The 19,032-nt window shown below is 41.3% G+C and overlaps 1 protein-coding gene across 3 annotated transcripts in view; it reads right to left on the bottom strand.

Moving 5' to 3' along the window:
• Positions 1-19,032, bottom strand: part of ZNF516 (zinc finger protein 516) — a 102,987-nt gene that overhangs the window by 58,043 nt on the left and 25,912 nt on the right. For all 3 annotated transcript variants that reach the window (XM_032120606.1, XM_032120615.1, XM_032120624.1), the window contains exon 2: positions 414-2,435. In XM_032120606.1, the coding sequence (XP_031976497.1) occupies positions 414-2,223 (1,810 nt within the window). In that variant the 5' untranslated portion in view covers positions 2,224-2,435. The remainder of the gene's footprint in view (positions 1-413; positions 2,436-19,032) is intronic.

Below are 19,032 nucleotides of genomic sequence, written 5' to 3'. Positions count from 1 at the left end.
ACTCCTCTCACGCTGGCGATTAACAAGTTTATGTGCTTTGGGGCTACGCTACGCAGGCTTCACCTGTGTACTGCAGGCAGAACATTGCAGAGGACACCCATGAATTGTGGAAAAACAGCCCCCGAGATATCCAGGGAAGACACAACCCTACCCTACCGTGTTGCTATAGGCAACTAAAATGCTTCTCAGGTATCCTTCACCAAAATACAAGTTCACCAGCACATTACAAAAACATCTCGCTTTTATTACCTGCACCAGAAACTAGCTGCCCCACTGAGACAAGCAGCGGGCACGGGACCTTTAAAACCTCTCACATGCTTTCATGTATTTCTCCCTTTGGCCATCGCTGTGTCCCAGACCAGGAGACACAGGGACCTGCAACAATTACCACGCAAAGCTAGGAGCGATCTTACCTAGCAAGGGGTTGGCTGCTCCCTCCTCCGAGCTTTCCTCAGCCCCCTCCTCTCCCAAGCCAGAGGTGGCCGAGTCCTCTGGGGCAGATGCGGAGCCAGGGGTGCTGGGCCCACTGACGGACCCCGAGTCACCTTCCTCACTGCTGGAGACGTAGCGGTCCGGCGGGGCGGCTGTCCCGCTCTCGCTGCAGCTCCTGCGCTCCTTGCGGTGCACCCGCGAGTGCAGCACCATTTGGTGGTACGTGCGGAAGATCTTCCCGCACTCAAAGCACTCAGTGGACTTGTTCTGGGTGGCCCGCCGGCTCTGCCGCGAGGCAGGGCGATAGTCCAGATCCCCTGGGGCAAGCGGGCAGCTCTCCCCCGCTGGGGCACTGCCAGTTTTCTCCAGGCGCCCACTGGTGCAGCTCTTCTTCTTGGGGTTGCTGGGTGAGTCCTGATCTCGCTTGCGCTTCTCCTGGTTCACAAGGATATACTCCCTCTTATCCTTGTCATAAGTCACGTCTGCATCTGCCAGGGCCTCATCCCATCCCACATACTTCACATACTCTGAGGGCTCTACTACTTTTCCTTTGGTGGCCAGCTGCCAAGCTTGGTAGCTACTGACCGGATCCAGCTCAGCTACTCTTTTCCCAGGCTGTCCTCTCGTAACTCTATCCAGCCCTACAGATGGCCGTAGATTCAGACACTGCAAGAAAAACTGCTTGGTTACTGAGGAGCTCAGGCTCCCATCAATCAAGCCCTCAGCTTTATCCCCAGTGCTGCCTGGCTGCACACGGTAGTGAACAGCATTATGCACTTTCAGGCTTTCCATATTTGTAAACAGATTTCCACACTTGGTGCAAACTTCATACAGAGATAGGCCTGTCACAATTGTCTCCTCTTGTATCACATCATTGATAGTGGCTATCAGCTCCAAATCATTTTTTGGTTTGTTTTTGTTCCCGGACCTGGGGCCATGCGACTTCATGTGGTTTTTGAGAAACCAGGGCTCTTTGAATCTCCTGCCACAAATATGGCACCCATGATCAAATGAGCCCCTGTGCTTTTTCATGTGAGCTTTCAGGAACCAGGTTTGACTAAAGGTCTGACCGCAGACTTCGCATGGGAACTCGCCTGCATTCAGCTCACTCTTGCAGTTCTCAGTGTAGACCTCCCCATTGGGGACCTGGGCTGTTATATGGTCTTTCTCTATGTGGTTTAACAGCGTCTCCTCCCTCAGGGTCATGTAACTGCACAACCTGCACTTGAACGGTTTGTGGACCTGGTCCAGGTGTTGCTCCAGGTCCCTCTTCCTTTCAAATTTGTTTTTGCAGAAGGTGCACCTGTAAGAGGTCAGCTTGCCATCCTCCTCAGCTGGTGCTGTCTCTGTGACCTCCTTCTTGCTGCTTCTCAACAAGATCTTGCTGCTATCGACCTGAGCAGTACCGTTCAAGATCTTGTTGCAGGCAGACGTACTTTTAGTGGGGCTGGTGCACCCGCCAAGGCCCTCTGAAACGCCCATCTCCCCCAGCTGCGCCTCTCCCATCTCTGCCTCATGCCCCTGACTTAAAGTGCCTGTCCTGTGACTGCGGATGTGAATCTTCAGGTTGCCCTTTTGGGAAGCTCTGTGATCGCAGTAAGGGCATTTGTAGGGCTTCTCACCTGTGTGCTTCCTCATGTGCTGTGACAGGGAGCTCTGAAAAGGAAAACTTTTACCACAGATGCAACAACTGTGGCACATGGTCTTGTCAGCATCCATGTCGTTCTTGCTTAGCTTGCCAGGGCTGGAGGATCTTCGTAACTCCATTTCTGCTTCTCTGCTATGATCCATCTGTATTACTGCAACAGAGGGTAAGTGGGGCAGGAGGACAAAAGCATGTCTGGCAGCAGAGGAGGGCTGGACCGTGTTTTCAATCACACGGTTCTGCAGAGAGGTGTTTTATTGCTTCATTCTCAGGGTAGCATTTCTCCTTTCAGCTGCTCCACAGAGTCCAAAGCACCAATTTATTTCCGTGTGCTCTGTAAGCAGATGGCATAGATCACCTGAAACAAGAACAAAATCATACAAATGTACAGATTCTTAAATATATTCAAACCTATTCATGTTTTGAATTCAACAGCTTCCATCACTCACTCCGCATTCAGAAGCGCACCATATGACAATCTATTGCACCAAAAGGCAGTAGTTTCTCTTTCTGTTGATATTCTAGACTTCAGTGACAAGCATAATTACTAAATAAGTAAAATCCATAAAAGAGCAAATACTCATTTCCATACACTGCTATCAGTGTCTTGAAGGAAGTGCAAACTTGAAAAGTACTTTTTGTTTTAAAACCAGGCAGAAGTGGCTAAAAATACACCTTAAATGAGGAAAACATTTCTTGTGGGGGTTATTACACTTTAAATCTGTGGCTTTACCATCATGTGTAATTTCATGTAAAATACTTACTTGCCAAAGATAAAAGGCTTTCCTAGAGACTTTAGCAAGTATCATATTCCTGCTGGCAACTGCATTACTTTGTGTCTCAGACAGCTCTGCTGTGCTTGAAGTAGCAGGCACAGAACAGGCGCAAAGGCTGAGGACGCTCAGTACTTTGATTACAGAGCAAACAAGAATGCAGAGCCTGACAAAGCACTCATGAAAACTAAGTTATTTCCTGCTGGACAGTAAACTACAAAACTCCTCCAAGTATAAATTTTAGTCTCAAACTAACAAAGCAAAGTGATAATGTATGGATCAAATTACCTGAAATGTGAGTGATTTATGTCAACATGACACACAGGAAATGACACCACCACCCACCTCAATGAAACAGAATTTTAACCATAAACAAACAAGCAAAACAAGAAAAAACTCTGATTAACAGAATAGATTAATAAAAGTTTAAATGTCTTTTTATCTTTTCATGATTAAATTCAAGGGTCAGTATCTTAGTGCAAGATGGAACACACCAGCAACTCCCCACCCTGTATACAGCAAAAAACAATGATCAAAATCCACATAGGTTGTTTCTTTTCCAATTACTACACTGTGAAACAAAATCTTCCCACCCTCCTATCCTCATTAAGGACTACAAACACCACATGACTAAGATCAAAGAACACAGCATTCTCTAATGAAGAGAACTGATCTATTGCCACATTAAGAAAACATCAGCTTCTCAAAATGTAGCTAAAAATATGCAGAGCACTAACAAGACCATATATTCCCACATCCATCACTTGACATCTATGATTCAACCAAGAGCTACAGATCTACAGCTGCAAATTTTAAGGTTTGTCACTGTATTCACCTCTGAGTCTCTTCAATACGTACATAAACAGTCTAATCACATCACCAGCACAATCTTAACAAAAAGCAAGGCAAGACTGTCGCAATTCTCATCTCAGTCACAGGCTACAGAAGAACTTCATTACATTTAATTTAATCTAGCCCTCTTATTTGCTACAAAGCATTCATTTCTGGGTTGGATATTCTGCATATCTAGTATCCATTTAGCATGTTAGGAGTTATCAAACAGCATCAAACCCGAACTACCTTTTCATCAGAGAGCTGACAATAACATTTAAGGGGTGAGTTACAAAAGCAATTTCATTTCTTGAATGAAGCATTTTGTTATTAATAAAGAAAAAGAAGAAATAGGTATCACAAATTCAGAAGTCCATATGAGCAGGAAGTTTACAAACTACAGTATCTAAACTAACCTTTGAAATTAGTAATTTAAAACCAAACTGAGGGACAGCCTCAGAAGAAACTTTCTGGGTGAATAAAGGATGTGAGCGACTGAAGTTGTGGCTGCACCAGAAGGTACAAACACACCAAACAGCAAATACCAGTGCAGTTTATACTGCCTATCAGTGGATGAAATAACTTAGAGTAACAACATCTTATTTATCTGACCCACAATCTAAAACTGCCAACTAGCAACCTATACTCTTATAATCAAAGATTTAACCTAAAAGTCATTAAATCATAAAAAAACCCACCAGGTCCTTGTTCAAGTATACTATGCTAAATGCAAGCAACAGCTTCTTCTGAAATGTTCCACACCATTGCAGAAAAAAACCAGAAAGCTTTGGGAACAATTTTCTTCATGTGTTTTATACATTCATAATTTTCTACAGCTTATACCAGTGAGAACACTGCTTCTATTGGCAGGCTAGTTTTTAGTCTAACTACCTTTTTTTTTATTATTTTTAAATGTAGGGCCCATTTTAACTCAACTTTCTGCAGTGTTTCCTGTCTGAAAGTTCAAAAGAGCTTTAAGAGCCAAGCTTAGACAAGAATGCTGTATGCAGCAGTCCAAGCACATGTAGATCCAAAGCTTCAGAGTCCCTTTGTTTACTTGGCCACAGATTCCCTGAGCTTAGTCTTGACATATTTCACTTTAATTATTTATAGCATTTTCATTAATGAAACTTAGTTATGAAAATGAGGCTATGAAGAAAGCATTACTTATAAGAAGGGTATTAGCCACTCACAGGAGATCCCCCTAGTCCCATATTAAATTAGGCCTGAGGGGGAAAAATGTCAGAGTTAAAAAACTACTGAATAATTTTATTAGTCTAAAATACTTAATGGAAGTGTTATCGTCTTCACAAAAATATTCTGAGAATTTTTTTTCATCTTTATTACTTTATCTTGGCCAGTGCACTGCAATCTGTGACTTTAATAGTTGAAATAAAGTATTCCTAGACTTGGATTATTTGAGTTCATACACATGTAAGACTCACAAAAATTCACGTCTGATATTCCACAGACAAAACTCTAGGGGGATGAAGGGTGTTCACCAAACCTGAGCTTACTTTACACGGTGTGTAGAGGTCAGCCTTAGGCTTTGGTAACTTGACTGACACAAACAAAAATATATAAACAGCTCACTTCTTGCTCCTCATATCATTTGAATGCTACTTAAAAGTAACTCTTCTAGAGGGGTCTCTGCAGAACAGCAAAGCTCGTTGTTCATTGGAAAGTGCAAATAAAGTAACAACTTTTTAAAAAAGCTTCAATTTAGAGGACTGAACTTACAAAATAAGGAAAAAAATACCTGTAAAGAATCCTAACAATAGAAAATAACATTCTGCCTTAATAATTTTTATCTCAGGATTAATTACTAAACATCGAAGGTGGCAGAATGGATGGAAGACATCAAATGGTAAATCCAGCAACACCGGTTACTCTTTCATTAGGAGTAAAATTTTGCCAGAGTTATCTGTTTCTTTCCGGCTGTGATGATAAACATAGTTGTATTTTGAAATAATTCCAAATTTTAAAGTATTCTGAAATAATTCTCTATCAGCATGCATGGAATGCAGCCATCTCCAGCTACCCTCAGGCTACCAAAAGTGTTTCACCTCTCAGTAATTTCAGGTGGTAACCAAGCCTTTCACTGCTTGGGTCCAAGCTCACCCAGCAGTTCCGTAGCACTGGCTCATCACACAGAATGCACAGCAGTCACACCCAGCCTGCGGACTCCTGCCAGACTGTCACAGCAGAGAAATCCCCACTAGCAGAGAGGCAATCCATAAGAAAACACAAGTAAATGTAAATTGTAAATTAATATGTAGTCTTTTAAAATATTTTGTGTGTTTTAATGGCGCTGCAGTCTATGGCAAATGCCATCCAGCTACTTGGAAGAGGTGTGATACTCTAAGGGGCACAGGAACTAGATTCAGTCTATTTTGTTGAACGAGGAATCAGCAGTTCGTGTAAGAAGCAGCTGGCCGGTATAAAGGGGCATTTTCAGCCCCTTTAAAATACAGCTATCATCACTGTTTACATGCAAGTTTGGTATATATAAAGCAAGATGGTAAAGAAACATGAAAAAAAAACCAAAAACAGGAGGGGTGTTGTGCTGAGAAATGCCTTTGCACAGCCAAATATTTTAGTTATAAGGTTTCTTCCTGCACCATTGCCTCACTAGATTCTTTGCCTTGACCCACATGGGAATAAATACTAACAAACTTTTTTTTATCCCCCTGGTGCCCCTGAAGGGAAAACAAGCCTTCCTACCCTCTTAAAGCAACTACTTGTCAGAATCTACTCTATTTCAAACATTTAGGCATCAAAACTTCTCTGTTTTTTAAAATTAACTCAGACAGAGTTGCTTCCTTTCAGAGAAAGCACATTTGACCAAAGTGACTTGTTCTCACCAGAGAGCCCCAGCATCTTTTCCATCATCATCTGTGGCTTTCCCAGTGAGGCTGTGGTAGCCTGTCCCTGCTGGCAGCTCGGCAGGTACTCTGGTGCATGGCTGCATCATCCTCACAACTTCTGCAAGACCCTCATTTAGCTTTGAAATGAAGCATGCAGAGAAGTACAGGGAAAGAGCACTTCGTGTAACGTCAGAGAACTCTGAAATACACATTTCTCTTCATCCCACCTTAATACTCTGGAAGAGGACCAGTTACTGAGGACTGCCCACAGGGAAGGACAGAGCCCCCTAAGGACCTTTTGTGCCTCTTGGGAAACAATTAGTAAAATGAGAAATTGAAAATAAACAACACAGGAAAATTGGTGAGGGGGGATAAATCAAGAAAAGAAGAATTCAAAAGATACCACACTGAAAAAGTAATTGCAAATTCATTTCTTACATACAAATATGCTGTGCAGTGCAGACAGAGAAAAACATACAAAATTATTCCTGTTCCAACATACAACAAGCAAACATACATTTCTTTTAAATTTCTCTTCAATTAAACATGATTTTAAAAATCATACTGCATGGTCTATAGTAGCAAGAAGGGAAAACTCTTCAGTAAGTAATAAAGAAGAAAATACAATTTGGGAAGCTACATAGACCTATTCAAATAGCTCAGTGTATCTTTTAAAACAAGCTGCTTGCAGTCTGGGTGTATTTCAAGTCCCAGCTGAAAGATAAATGCACTGGAGAAATAATCGCTCTTCTAATCTCCAAGAGGTTTGAACATATACTGCAATCACTCCACCATGTTCTTCTGCCAAGAGCAACAAGGACTTAAAAAAAAAAAAGAAAGCCAAGGGGAATCATGATCTTGTGGAAAAATATCTTACTGAAATTCCTTCTAGATGATGAAATGATAGGACGTAGCACGTAAATATCGAGGTGAATTTGAGGAAGTTGTGTATTTCAAGAACAGCCACCTGGAGAGAGGCTCTCTGCTGATTTGAGAAGGCTCGGGTTGCCTCAGAGCCTAACAGGCTTTGCCATTCAGAGCAAAGAGGCCAGAAGAGAGGAGACAAAAGACAGAGAACATTTTACAGCAGCCCTACCAGCCTTCAAGCTCACTGAACCGCAGAGACCCTTCTCCCCCTCCATGTCTTCTTCCCAGGCTACAGACTGTCCTCCACACACACCAGCCTTGCCCTAACTGCACACCCTTCTCTTCACTTTGGGAGGGGACACGGCTTCTTCCGAACAGCCAGATCCTACAGGCATCATCAGTCCATCACCCTGACTAAAGGCTCAATCCTGCCATCCTTATTTACACACCAGTCCTACCTAAATGCCTCTTATAGACCATATCACCAGACTATGGACCACAGACTACACCAGAGCACAGAAGAACAAGTTTATCTTTAAACAGTCAGCCTGTACCTGAATTTGCAGGAAATTCTGGCACTCTGCAACCTATAACGGTAAAGGCAGCACAGTTCTGAATGAATTTTTTGAGAGTAATCCAAACTAACCCAGTAAAGCCCTATGAAAAAATCCCAAGAAGACTGACAAATTTTCCAAATATATTCAGTTATTAGAAGTCGCAATCCTGACAACAGACCTCCTGAAGTCTGTTTAAGCGTGCCAAAACTGACACAGGACTGAAAAAGAAAAATAAAAAGCTTCTGGAAAAACAAACAAGAAATTTCTATTAATCTATTTCCACTCAGGCTTTTAAAATCCTTGGGCAGCATTTTGCAATACTTTTTTTGTCTAATTATTTTCAACCAGCCTTCCCCCGCAGCTGGTGAAGCTCTTCCCGTTTTCAAAGTTTGCTGTCTGAACCCTGAGATATTATTTTGAGCTTCTCCAAATACATCATGTGTTTTTGTGTCTTTCTCCCTCCATGAGCTAATGACATTTTGCAGCAGGCTTCCGAGCGGGAGCCAGGAAAGCAGAGTCAGGCCTTTCCCAACTGATGCCCCACCCCTAGCACGGGAACAAATACATGAAATAAAGGTAAAAACACTGATGCTGAAAAAAGCTGGAGGTATGCATTTGCAACAAGGTGATCGCTTTCAAAATGAAGTCAGCAAAACCTCTGTAACCCAGATTTTTTTGTGGGTCCTCAGGAATCAGTTCAGGAGCAAGGCAGGGTGGGGGGAGTTTGTTTTCTCACTGCTACAGGGTATGTTGAGAAACACAGAGCTGTCACCCACTCAGTACATATTTTGTGTTTTAGTGTACTGTGCGTGTTTGTCTTCTGAGAGACAAAGAAATGTACTTTACTAGTTACACTGTAGTATTCTAAGCAATGAATTGAAATGTATCATTAACATCTAGGACAAGCTTTATCTTGCTACCAAAACAAAGGGACTATTCTTTGAACAAATTGAGGGGGAAAATCCCATAATGACAATGAAGAGTTCGTCTCCCTAAAAACTGTGCTGCACAAGAGTAACAATTACAGGCTTATATTCTACAGACTGAGGTTGCGAATGGCTGCATGAAGCGATGCATTCACTATTGGGAGAGTAAGTACCATTGATGACAAGGCCTTGGGGCTTCTGCTGTTCGCAGACCAATCAATAATCCATTATGAACAAACTACATTTCCCCCTAATATGAAGAAATGAATAAAAGGGAATCAGTAACACTAGTACTTTCATGGAAAAAAACCCAACAATGCAGAAATCACAAAATGCCATCACAAGACTTAAAACTATTGGTGATGTCTAACACTGACAGAACTACCCACAATAATCCTTTATTTTACAGCAGTTGCTGGAGACCATTACATTTTATTTAAAAAAAAAAAAAAAAAAAAAGCTTATTTTAACAGCAAGATTTTTTCAAGGCTACTTATTCTGGCTGCAGGACAAAACAAAAAGCAACATTAATCTTTCAAGGCGAGGAGGAGAATATGAACTAACTTCACCCAAACATCTACCAGCTTGCTTCAAACTATTTTCTAATGCAACGTAAATAAGAACTTCTAATTAGAAATAACTGTCCAAATGTGACTGGTCAACCATAACAAGACTTTATTGCAGCAGCTGTGTTACCATCCAGACATGAGGCCCTGAAACTGTTGTTCTCCCATTGTCATTGTCAGATGCTACAATACAATCAAGAGAGGATCCATTTAAATAACACAACCATAGCAAACCTCAGCATCCTGAGTCCAGTTTTCTACTCAGACCTCTCAGCACAGCAGCACCAGAAGGCAGAAGAGAAAAGCTCTCCCGAAAAATTACAGATAAAGAACCTAAATTAAAAAAAAGAAAAGTTACCGATTTTTTTGATGGGTAACAGTAAATTAGACCCAAAGGAAACACTGAGACTGATATTACTAATGCATAAGGCAGTCTATGTCCTTTTTCTGAAATGTAAAGACTAGTAGTTAAAGTTGACCTCGCAGGGTGGGGGGCTAGGGGGAATGAATGCACAATACGATTATTGATCAGCCCTAGAAAAGCCAAGAACTGCACCAGTGCAGATGTGATTTTTCTTTTCCTAGGGCCGTTAATGATATATACCGGCAAGTCAAAAGCTCTTATTTTGACATGCTGTAACAGTATCATTAATTCTGAAAATAAGCATCAACTTAGGTTCAAGTTAGGTTTGAACTTAGGTTCAAAAAAAAAAACCCCCCACTTAAAAAACCCCAACAACAAAAAAACCCCCTCCATTTTACTTCAGTGTAACAGTAATGTCTTCCTATTTGGCCACACCCACCAAGGGCGTTAACTTCAGTGGCTGATTATTCCCGAAGCCTAAGATTTAAACATTGAAGAAACATTTACTTTCCTGATAGTTTCAAACAAAAAAATAAGTTCAGTTACAAGCAGAGTCACCTCAATACTGTGTATTACCTCCTTATTCAAATCGATGGCATTGATGCTGTCTATTCATGCATGTCTATGGAGATGCATATATATATGGGCAGCACAATATTTTCCCAGCATCCAATAGTGCTTTTATATTTAATGATCTTGTTAGGGTTTCCACTGCAGACCAATTTACACAGGGTTGTAACATGGCCATTTTAAATCTTCAGTGTGGGGGGGCTGACTTCAAGCTCTACGGGCGGGGTATTTTTCTGTCAATATGCTCTGTTCCAAGCTCAGTCTGTATCTTACAACAGTAAAAAATTTTAAAGTATCTGTTTTTATTTGCAGTGTCACGACAAGGAAATACTTAGGGTTTTTGCAATTTTTACATTATCTGTATAGAAGAACAGGGACTGGATCACCAGCTGGCAGAAAATGCAAGAGTGCAGTACATGGCACACACAGACACATACCCACCCCTTCTCACTGCCTCTTTCCTCTGCCCCATCAAGGCAAGCTACACACAAACCACATCCTCAGCTGCCATAACTGCACACAGTGCCATGAAATCAATTTGTATCAATTCAGAAGCTGTACCGCTAACTAAAACTGGAATGTCTTTGTGCTGTGTACATCAAGACCTGAATGCAAGAAAAACATGAGCATAATTGAAGGTAAACATTTTGAATTGTTCATTTCCTACCCCAGCAAAAGTTACACAAAGCAACCTTGCCCTAAGAGCCCATATTCCTCTGTCACAACTAACAATTACACCAGTAAGGAACAAACTTCAGTGCTTTAGTAGATTCATGCAGTGCTGTAACAACTTGTCCATAGCAGACCTCAATGCATAAAGCTGTATGTTTAATACCAAACAAGTTTACTAGCCACAGTTATGTGTTCACCAGGTCAATGGAAAGTAAATATTATTTCTATAGGCCACTGCTGCAAGATAAGCTGTGTGAAGAATTCAGAAATTCAAGGTAATAAATTAATTTCGCTTATACCTAATATATCCTACAGCTCAAACTACAACAGTAAAATCATTACCTTACAAACAGAAGTGTTGCCAAGCGTTAACCCATTAACAGACTTAGAATTACAGCACTGTGCTTTGATGAACTACTAATTTCTTACTGTAACAAAAATTATTTCTGAAGTAACACCACCAAGTTGTTTGCTTACTTATTCCCCTTCCAAAGTATTATAAAGGAATTGTAAAGCAGTGAAACAAAAGCAAGAAGAGTGCATTGAAAAAAAAAACAAAAAAAAATTGGGGGGAGGGGAGAAGGAGTGGGACAGAAAGGGCAGAGGGACTGTGCCCTGAAATACAAGGAGGAATAATCATATGCAATAAACCATAGAAGCGTTCTCTTAAACATTACCTTCTGAGATAGCATTGCTTAGCACTGAGAAGCAACACAAAACTCACAAAACACACATTTGCAGATGTTGGGGTAGTTTTTTGTGTGTGTGTGTGTGTAGAGATATGTATGTGTCTGTGTCTGTGTGTATATATAAAGCATTTCACTGTAAGCTCTTGTAAAACACAAAACAGCATGGACAAGCTCTATTTTAGGAAGCTTTCTTAAACGTTTAAGAACTTAAGCAGGTAATTCATTAAGACTTTCAACTACAGTTTTTCCACACTCTGCAGCATTTCTGAATTTCAAGCATGCAGACTATGCCCAGGCCCAAGCAAAGACACTGCACTTCAGAGATCCCACACCAGCCAAGCTGAAGCTTGCTCTACACCAGCTGAGACTCAGCACTTACTGCGCTGCTTAAATCGCACACAGCTTTGGCTCCATGACACCACCAGTCCCAAACTGGCAGAGGACAGTGCTAAAGGCCAATCTGTGGACAGCCGGTGTCTCAGAAATACCTTCATTTCACCTTCTTTAAACTGAAGTACACAGTACCCCTGAAGATCAATCCATCCATAAGTGTAATTTGTGATGATGAGCTTATCTTACATGTAGCAGTAAGACAGCTGACTGCTAGCAGTTTAAAAGAAGGATCAAAAGTTCCTAAGTTCAGCATAAGTTTTAAAGAAGTCAGCTGTTGCTGCATTACTCCAACAGTTCATTTTAGAGTTTTCTGCAGTTATCATCATTAAAAGCCATTTCCATTACATATGTGATAAATCCAACTTTGAAATATACTGAATCTTGTATTGGCCCTTCCCTGTCAGCACAGAAAAGCAAACAGGTATAGCCAGTACAATGAAAGTGGCATAACCATAAAGCATGAGTTGATTTGCACACTGAAATAACTACTCTTGTCCTCTTTTCATTCATATACTTATTTAAACACAAAGGGAAGAAAGCAATATTCCTGTATGCCAAATGAATACAAAGCACAGGATGACTTTTTCTGGATTTCAAACCTTCCAGTCAGGAGAAAAGAAACTAAACCCGAAATCAAATCTTTCAGCTGTCTGTTGGCCTGGCTTATTTTGGTATGAAGTGCTGAACTATCTCTGTGGAACATCACTGTAATGTATCACCTAAAAGAGACAAACATTCCATCCGGTCCTTATAAATACAATTTCAAAGCACATTTTACCAACCCTGTCAACTTTGCTCACATAACAGCACAATGTAAAGCATGCTTCAGAATTTGGCAGGTCAGGACATTGTGGAATCACAAGATGAGCCCCGATAACTCTGTTCGGAACTACTCTGTACATGTACTTCTCCTTGCCATTTAATCAAACACTTGGAACCTTTGGGCCAGTCCTTCACCTACAGTGTACAAGGCACTTTCCCAGAACTCCAAAGATAGACAGAAATTTACCCAAGTGCAGAAAATGATTCTGTGTTACATCCTCTGTGAAAAAGAAGGGCCTGGATGGACATCAATCTCCAAAACCATTCCTGAGCTCGTTGCTGGCCTTGGGTACAGGAAGGTAGAGTTAAGAGCAGAAAAAAGTAAAGGAACAAACCCCACCCCTACTTAGATACTCTCTTAACAGCCTCAACACTCAAATGCTGAGCAACTACTTCAAAACAAAACCTCTGAAATGATCACTCATAGCATAGCAAGCAAGCAAGCCTGTAAGGAAGAAAGGTCTATTGCACAGGCTGTTGCTGGTTTATCTATTTTTCGATACACTACAACTAAAACTTGCAAGACAAATCTATCAACTGGTAAGAAAAACATGAATTACATACACCAAGAACACCAATCTGTTTGCATCACAAAATATTAGTTAGACTTTATTACTGATTTCAAAGAAATGAGTGTGTGTACCACATGCACCCACCAACACCCGCTCCCCTCACCACCCTTCACAACAGAGAACTCAACACACCACCATCACTGCACATGTTGCTGCACCTTCCACCGCAGCCCACGTCCCTGTCCATCCCACCCGCCCCCACACCACTTCTGTGGCACTGACCTTCTTACTGCTGCTCTCTGACCTGGCTCCACCCCACCTCCGTCACCACCATGCCTCCCAGCCCCAGCTGTCCACACACACTGCCTGCCTGTCAGATTCCTTCTGGATCACCTGAGGCCAGATGCCAGGCTCACACTCCCTTCCCAGCCACTGCCATCCCGCAGATGTAGTTTAAAGGCCATGACTTTTCCCCACTCTTCCCCATCTGTCTGCCTGCCCTCCAGCCCTTTCTCAGTTGTCCCCAACACTTCTGCCTCTTCCAGGAGCACTTTCACTTTCTTCTCTTTCCCAAACCTGTTTGGGCTCTTCATGACTAATTCTTCCATTTGGGCTCTCCCTCATTAGTTCAGTCCCTGCTCACTGGCTTGTTGTTTGCCAGGACATTCCAACACACTCACATGCCGTCTCCTTGCCCCTTCTGTCCTCTTCCACAGAAGATGCCCACTTTTCAAGCTTTTATATCCTCAGTTACAATAGAATCATCTCTAGCCACCAAGCCTGTAACTTGCCCCCCTGTCTTCTGCTCTCCCAAAAATCAAAGGATGCCAACACCCATGCCATATGCCTCGCATGTTACGTTCAAGCACCATTCTTCAAGGACCTACACAGTTCCACCCTACTCTCTTTTGTGTGGGCAGTGACTCACCCTCCCTAATACATCTTTTATATTGGTTTCCCACTTACGAGCTTGTGTTCTGACACTGTATTTAGACCTGGTTTTTCATTACATTTTCATTCATTTTTGAAAGCATATTTTCCAAAAATGACTCAAAATTATTTTCCAAAATTAAATCCATCACTCAATTTTGTATAGTTCCTTGCCCCTAATACATAATATGTGTACTATATATTGCTATGTTCTAATTGGTATGTATATTCCTCAAGGCAGGAACTTGAGATCTTTTATACGTGCTCTTTTATGTACTTTTATACAGTGCCAAATGTTCCAACTTCAAATAATTTCTAAGAGCAAATTATCATTATAAAGTCAAGATTCACCTTTTCAAAGAGTCAAAGTCCCTCTTTTCATCAGAGGTACAGACAGAAGTTGAGAAATACCTTCTTTCCCATGAGCTCTGAAAGTAAACTAATCCCCTCTTCTGCCTACCCAGAGTTCATCTCTTAAGTTAACCAAAAGGACCATCAAATAAATGGTAAAGCTAAGCTAGTAAGAAGCTAACACGGCATAAATCACGTCACTAACCTCTAGCCTGTCTGCCTTTCTGAAACATACATTTCCAGCCAATGTTATGCATTTACATTTAATAACAAACAAAAAGCATAATGACAAATAGAATCCAAGTGCTGCACTTCTCTCTCCATCTCTTCACAAGCAACTGGAAAAAAATTAGGCTATGCAGAACATGAAATTAAAGGGTAAGATCCTTAGAGGTGATGCTCACTTCAGTGACATACTCTTCTTACAGGAGTTAGTCTCTTTCTACACCTGGGACTGTAGGTATGATTTGAAAGCTCTTCAAACTCACTTTCCTCCAGCATGGGCATGGTGCTTTATATCACCGATTTTACCATTCTGCAAATAGAAATACACTCCTTCACCCCTCAGGGCAATGCTGAAGTGAGTAGATTTTCCACTAGAGAAGCACAACATAACTGTGACTCTTTAACTCCAAAAGCAGAATTTGAGCCACACCACTAAATCCTTAAACCTGTTACACAACAAATAAGCATGGATTACAGCGTGGCTGGTTCATTATGGGATGTTTGTGATGCTATTCCTAACACACAAACGCCATTTGTCTTGGCCACATACATAAAGACCGTTCTCCTATTTCAGGTTATCCATCTTTACCATCGCTTTCACTTCTCTGCATCTCACCCATTTATTACTCATTTACTCCCTATTTAATACATTTCTACACCATAGTGCTAAATAATCATGATGTAACAGCACAGTATTATACTTGCTCTATATATAAATGACTGCTAGACTACAGTTACCTGACACTTCTTACTACTGAAACAAACCATTTATAACTATATATTACCTTTAGTACTCCATGGCTATGCCACTTGCAGCACTAAACAAAGAGCATACAAATAAAAAGAACCAATCTACACCAGGGAGGTTTGTATTTCAGTAGAAATAGCAAACATAAGTTGTAGAAAATGCCTGACTAAAAGCACATTTTTAGGTAGGTGTAAAACAATTTTGGCAGGTTTACAACAGTCAGCTACAACGTTTGCTAATACTTCAGAGGATTTGGGATTTTGGTTTTTTTTAAACAGGTTTAGATAAGCACACCTGTATTCACTTCCTTAAGTAATGGGTACATTTATCAAAGCTACTGTTTATAATCTGAAGAGATGATTTTCTCACAAGAAAAATTTTGCCATATATATGTAAGAAAAAAACAGCCTCAATTTCACCAGCAGTAAAAACCCACAATCTTGAAAGAAAAACACACACATTATTACTACCATGTATGGGGTCAAAAGTACACCACCTTATCTATAATCAAGTGTTTTGTAAACATAAGGAAACTTTTTCCTTAAACCCTTGTATCAGGTTTGTATTCAAGCAGGACAACTCCTTTCAATACCACGATTCTGAAAATACAGGTTTACAACTAGAAGTATTGTTCCTCATTCTGTCACATTTCTTTTTTGACAGGCTTTCAAGAATCTCCTGAACTTGATTAATTCAAATGTGATTCATTCAATTAACATATAAAATCAAGGTGTTAATTAAATACAATATCCAAAACCAGGTATGGATAAAACTTGCACAGAAAGCACAATTGAAATGGTTATTATAGTACTGCCAACTCAGAGCACTAAACCTCATGGGTCAAGTACTCAAATATGGTACATCCATCGACTTAGGAGAGGTTTTTGACTGTATCTTGGCTGTGGATTCTCTTATTTGTCTTTTGAGCTTTTACAGTACACTCAGTCATATCTCAAGCTTCTTCCAACAACCACGAAGTCAAGGAACTTTGTTTTCACAGGCTTACATCTTCTCTTTTAGAACCTGGACTGCAGAAAAAGGGGCTTTAGGAAATGATCCCTACCTTCTCCACTGAAAAATTTTAAGTGGGAACATCATAACTGAAGCAAACAGGTGTGGTATTCCTTTGCTCTGCTGCTTCACTCATAAAATACTCCTCAGAAGGTTACACCAGCTCACCTATAAACATCTAATGAAGGGGGACAGAACAATCCCTCCATATGTGCATTGGTGGAAGGATGGTCCAATTTACAGAGCATGCATAGTCTCCACTTACTCCACAGGATGTACAGGCAATCAAAAAATTAGGCAAAAGAAAGATCTGCCAGAATGTTTCTAGTGTAACCCTGAATATAAGTAGCATAGATGTTCATGATACCTTTATAAGATAAGACAGCTCTGAAGGAGGTGACAAACCCCGCTATGTCTCACTAGGTTTTTCATCTGCAAAACTGTGTCTTTCCTGGTTACAGCTAAAGGCAGTTGCAGCATCTGCTAACACTGAAACCACTAAGAGGTTGTTTCAACCCAAATTAAGAGGTATCCCATAAAGGAGAAGTCAACAGACCAACCCTCTGAGATACAGCAATAATGCTGGAAAATAAGGTCCAGAATAGCCTCTGTTTCACCACTTATTCTCTAGCATATTATCAATTTGGAACTTAGGAAGACAACATTCCTGCATATGCTTCAGATAACAAACCAAAGGTACAAAGACTGGTCTCATGCTGTTACCTAGATGCTTCCTCATGCCGCCTTCTACATGGCTGGACCAACTGAGGCTGGTCCAGCCTCTGTAGTGGAGTTTGGCCACCAATGGGCCCTGTCACTGGTCATCATGATACCTCTTGCATGCGTCAACTGCTTTTTGGGAACCCCATTAGGGCAGCTGGATACAGGTCATTTAATCAACAAGTTTCTCTCATCTCGGGACTTGCAGAAAGACTGCCAGCATATTAGAAGTTTAGACCCACTCAAGGCTTCAGTTACAAACCATGGGTCAAATTCTAACCTAAGCCAGACAGGTGTCCCTCCTGACTTACTGTGACGACTTTAGCACCCACTGCACGCTTATACCCATACAAGAAGGGAGACACCAGCCCTTCAGTTTTTGTTTTAAACTGGAAGGCTGACATTTATCTTTCTTACACATTTAGAATTATTTCCTTTTGCACCAGAATTCTTTTTAAACCCTGCCTGAGCCTACAGGATGTACATTAGCTGGAAAGCAAGGCATCCAAAATTTTAAGAAAGTACCCAATTTACCTAGCACCTCACCACTATCTACCCAATTCACATAAAGCTTAGTATTTGCAAATGGACAAATTCCAGAAAGAAAAGCCCATCCAGGCTAAGAAACCAAGAAGACTCAGATATGACCTCTAGCTTAGTCACTGAACTGCAAACAGGTCAAACTGTGAGAGCACCCCAAGAGGCTTCTGATGCTCCTTCCCCAAGCAGCTGCCACCAAGCACTGTCAGAGAAAAGATAAGGGATGGGGCACATGAGTCTTCGGCCTGTCCCAGTTCAGACCCTCTTATGTTCCCATGACTATTAGTGAGGAATCCAAAGCCATCTGCTGCTGTACAAGAAAAGGGCAAAGGCCTCCCCACATTCAGATGTTACAGCCCAGCCACCTCCAGTCAAAGGGTGGGGAGTCACTTTTATGTGGCCGCAGAATTTCAGGGCAAGGCTTATCTTCCACGGCAAGTTGCAAAACAGCTGGCGCTGCAGCCACCCAGAGCACAGCCACCACCTCTGGCACAGCAGCAGAAACACGCCTTGGCAAGGTAAAGAGGACTCCCTTCCCCACCTTTTTATGAACATCTGTGAGAGGTCAACAGTCTCCAAAAGAGCTGACAACACAACTTTCAAACTGGGAAGGCAAATAGTGCAGATTCCCTGGAACAAAAAACAAAAACAAAAAAACAAACAAACAAACAAAAAAAAAAAGCTCTAAAAGCACACACATCTCCCACTCTGCTACCTGCTCTGTTTGCACGTCACTACTTCCCACCACGCAGGCTGCCAGGAACACAGACACCTCCCTTACTACAAACCTGACACTGCCATGGCTGCCTACAAGAGGCTTCAGAGACAGCCTCCTTGTGCCTCCATCGAATGACCAACTCACACCAATTATCTTGCATCCAAAGGGAAGGAACAAAAATCAAATTAATAAACTTTGGTAACTAATGACAGGGAGTTTTTACATCTTAAATCATGACATACAAAAAGATGTCAGTAAGATTTAAAGTGCATTCAGTACAGATTTTCTGAGTAAAGGGTATGC

The sequence above is a fragment of the Corvus moneduloides genome, chromosome 1 (genome assembly GCF_009650955.1).
Source record: "Corvus moneduloides isolate bCorMon1 chromosome 1, bCorMon1.pri, whole genome shotgun sequence".
Taxonomy (NCBI): domain Eukaryota; kingdom Metazoa; phylum Chordata; class Aves; order Passeriformes; family Corvidae; genus Corvus; species Corvus moneduloides.
Note: the sequence above shows the minus strand (reverse complement) of the source record. Positions and strands in the feature narration are given on the sequence as shown.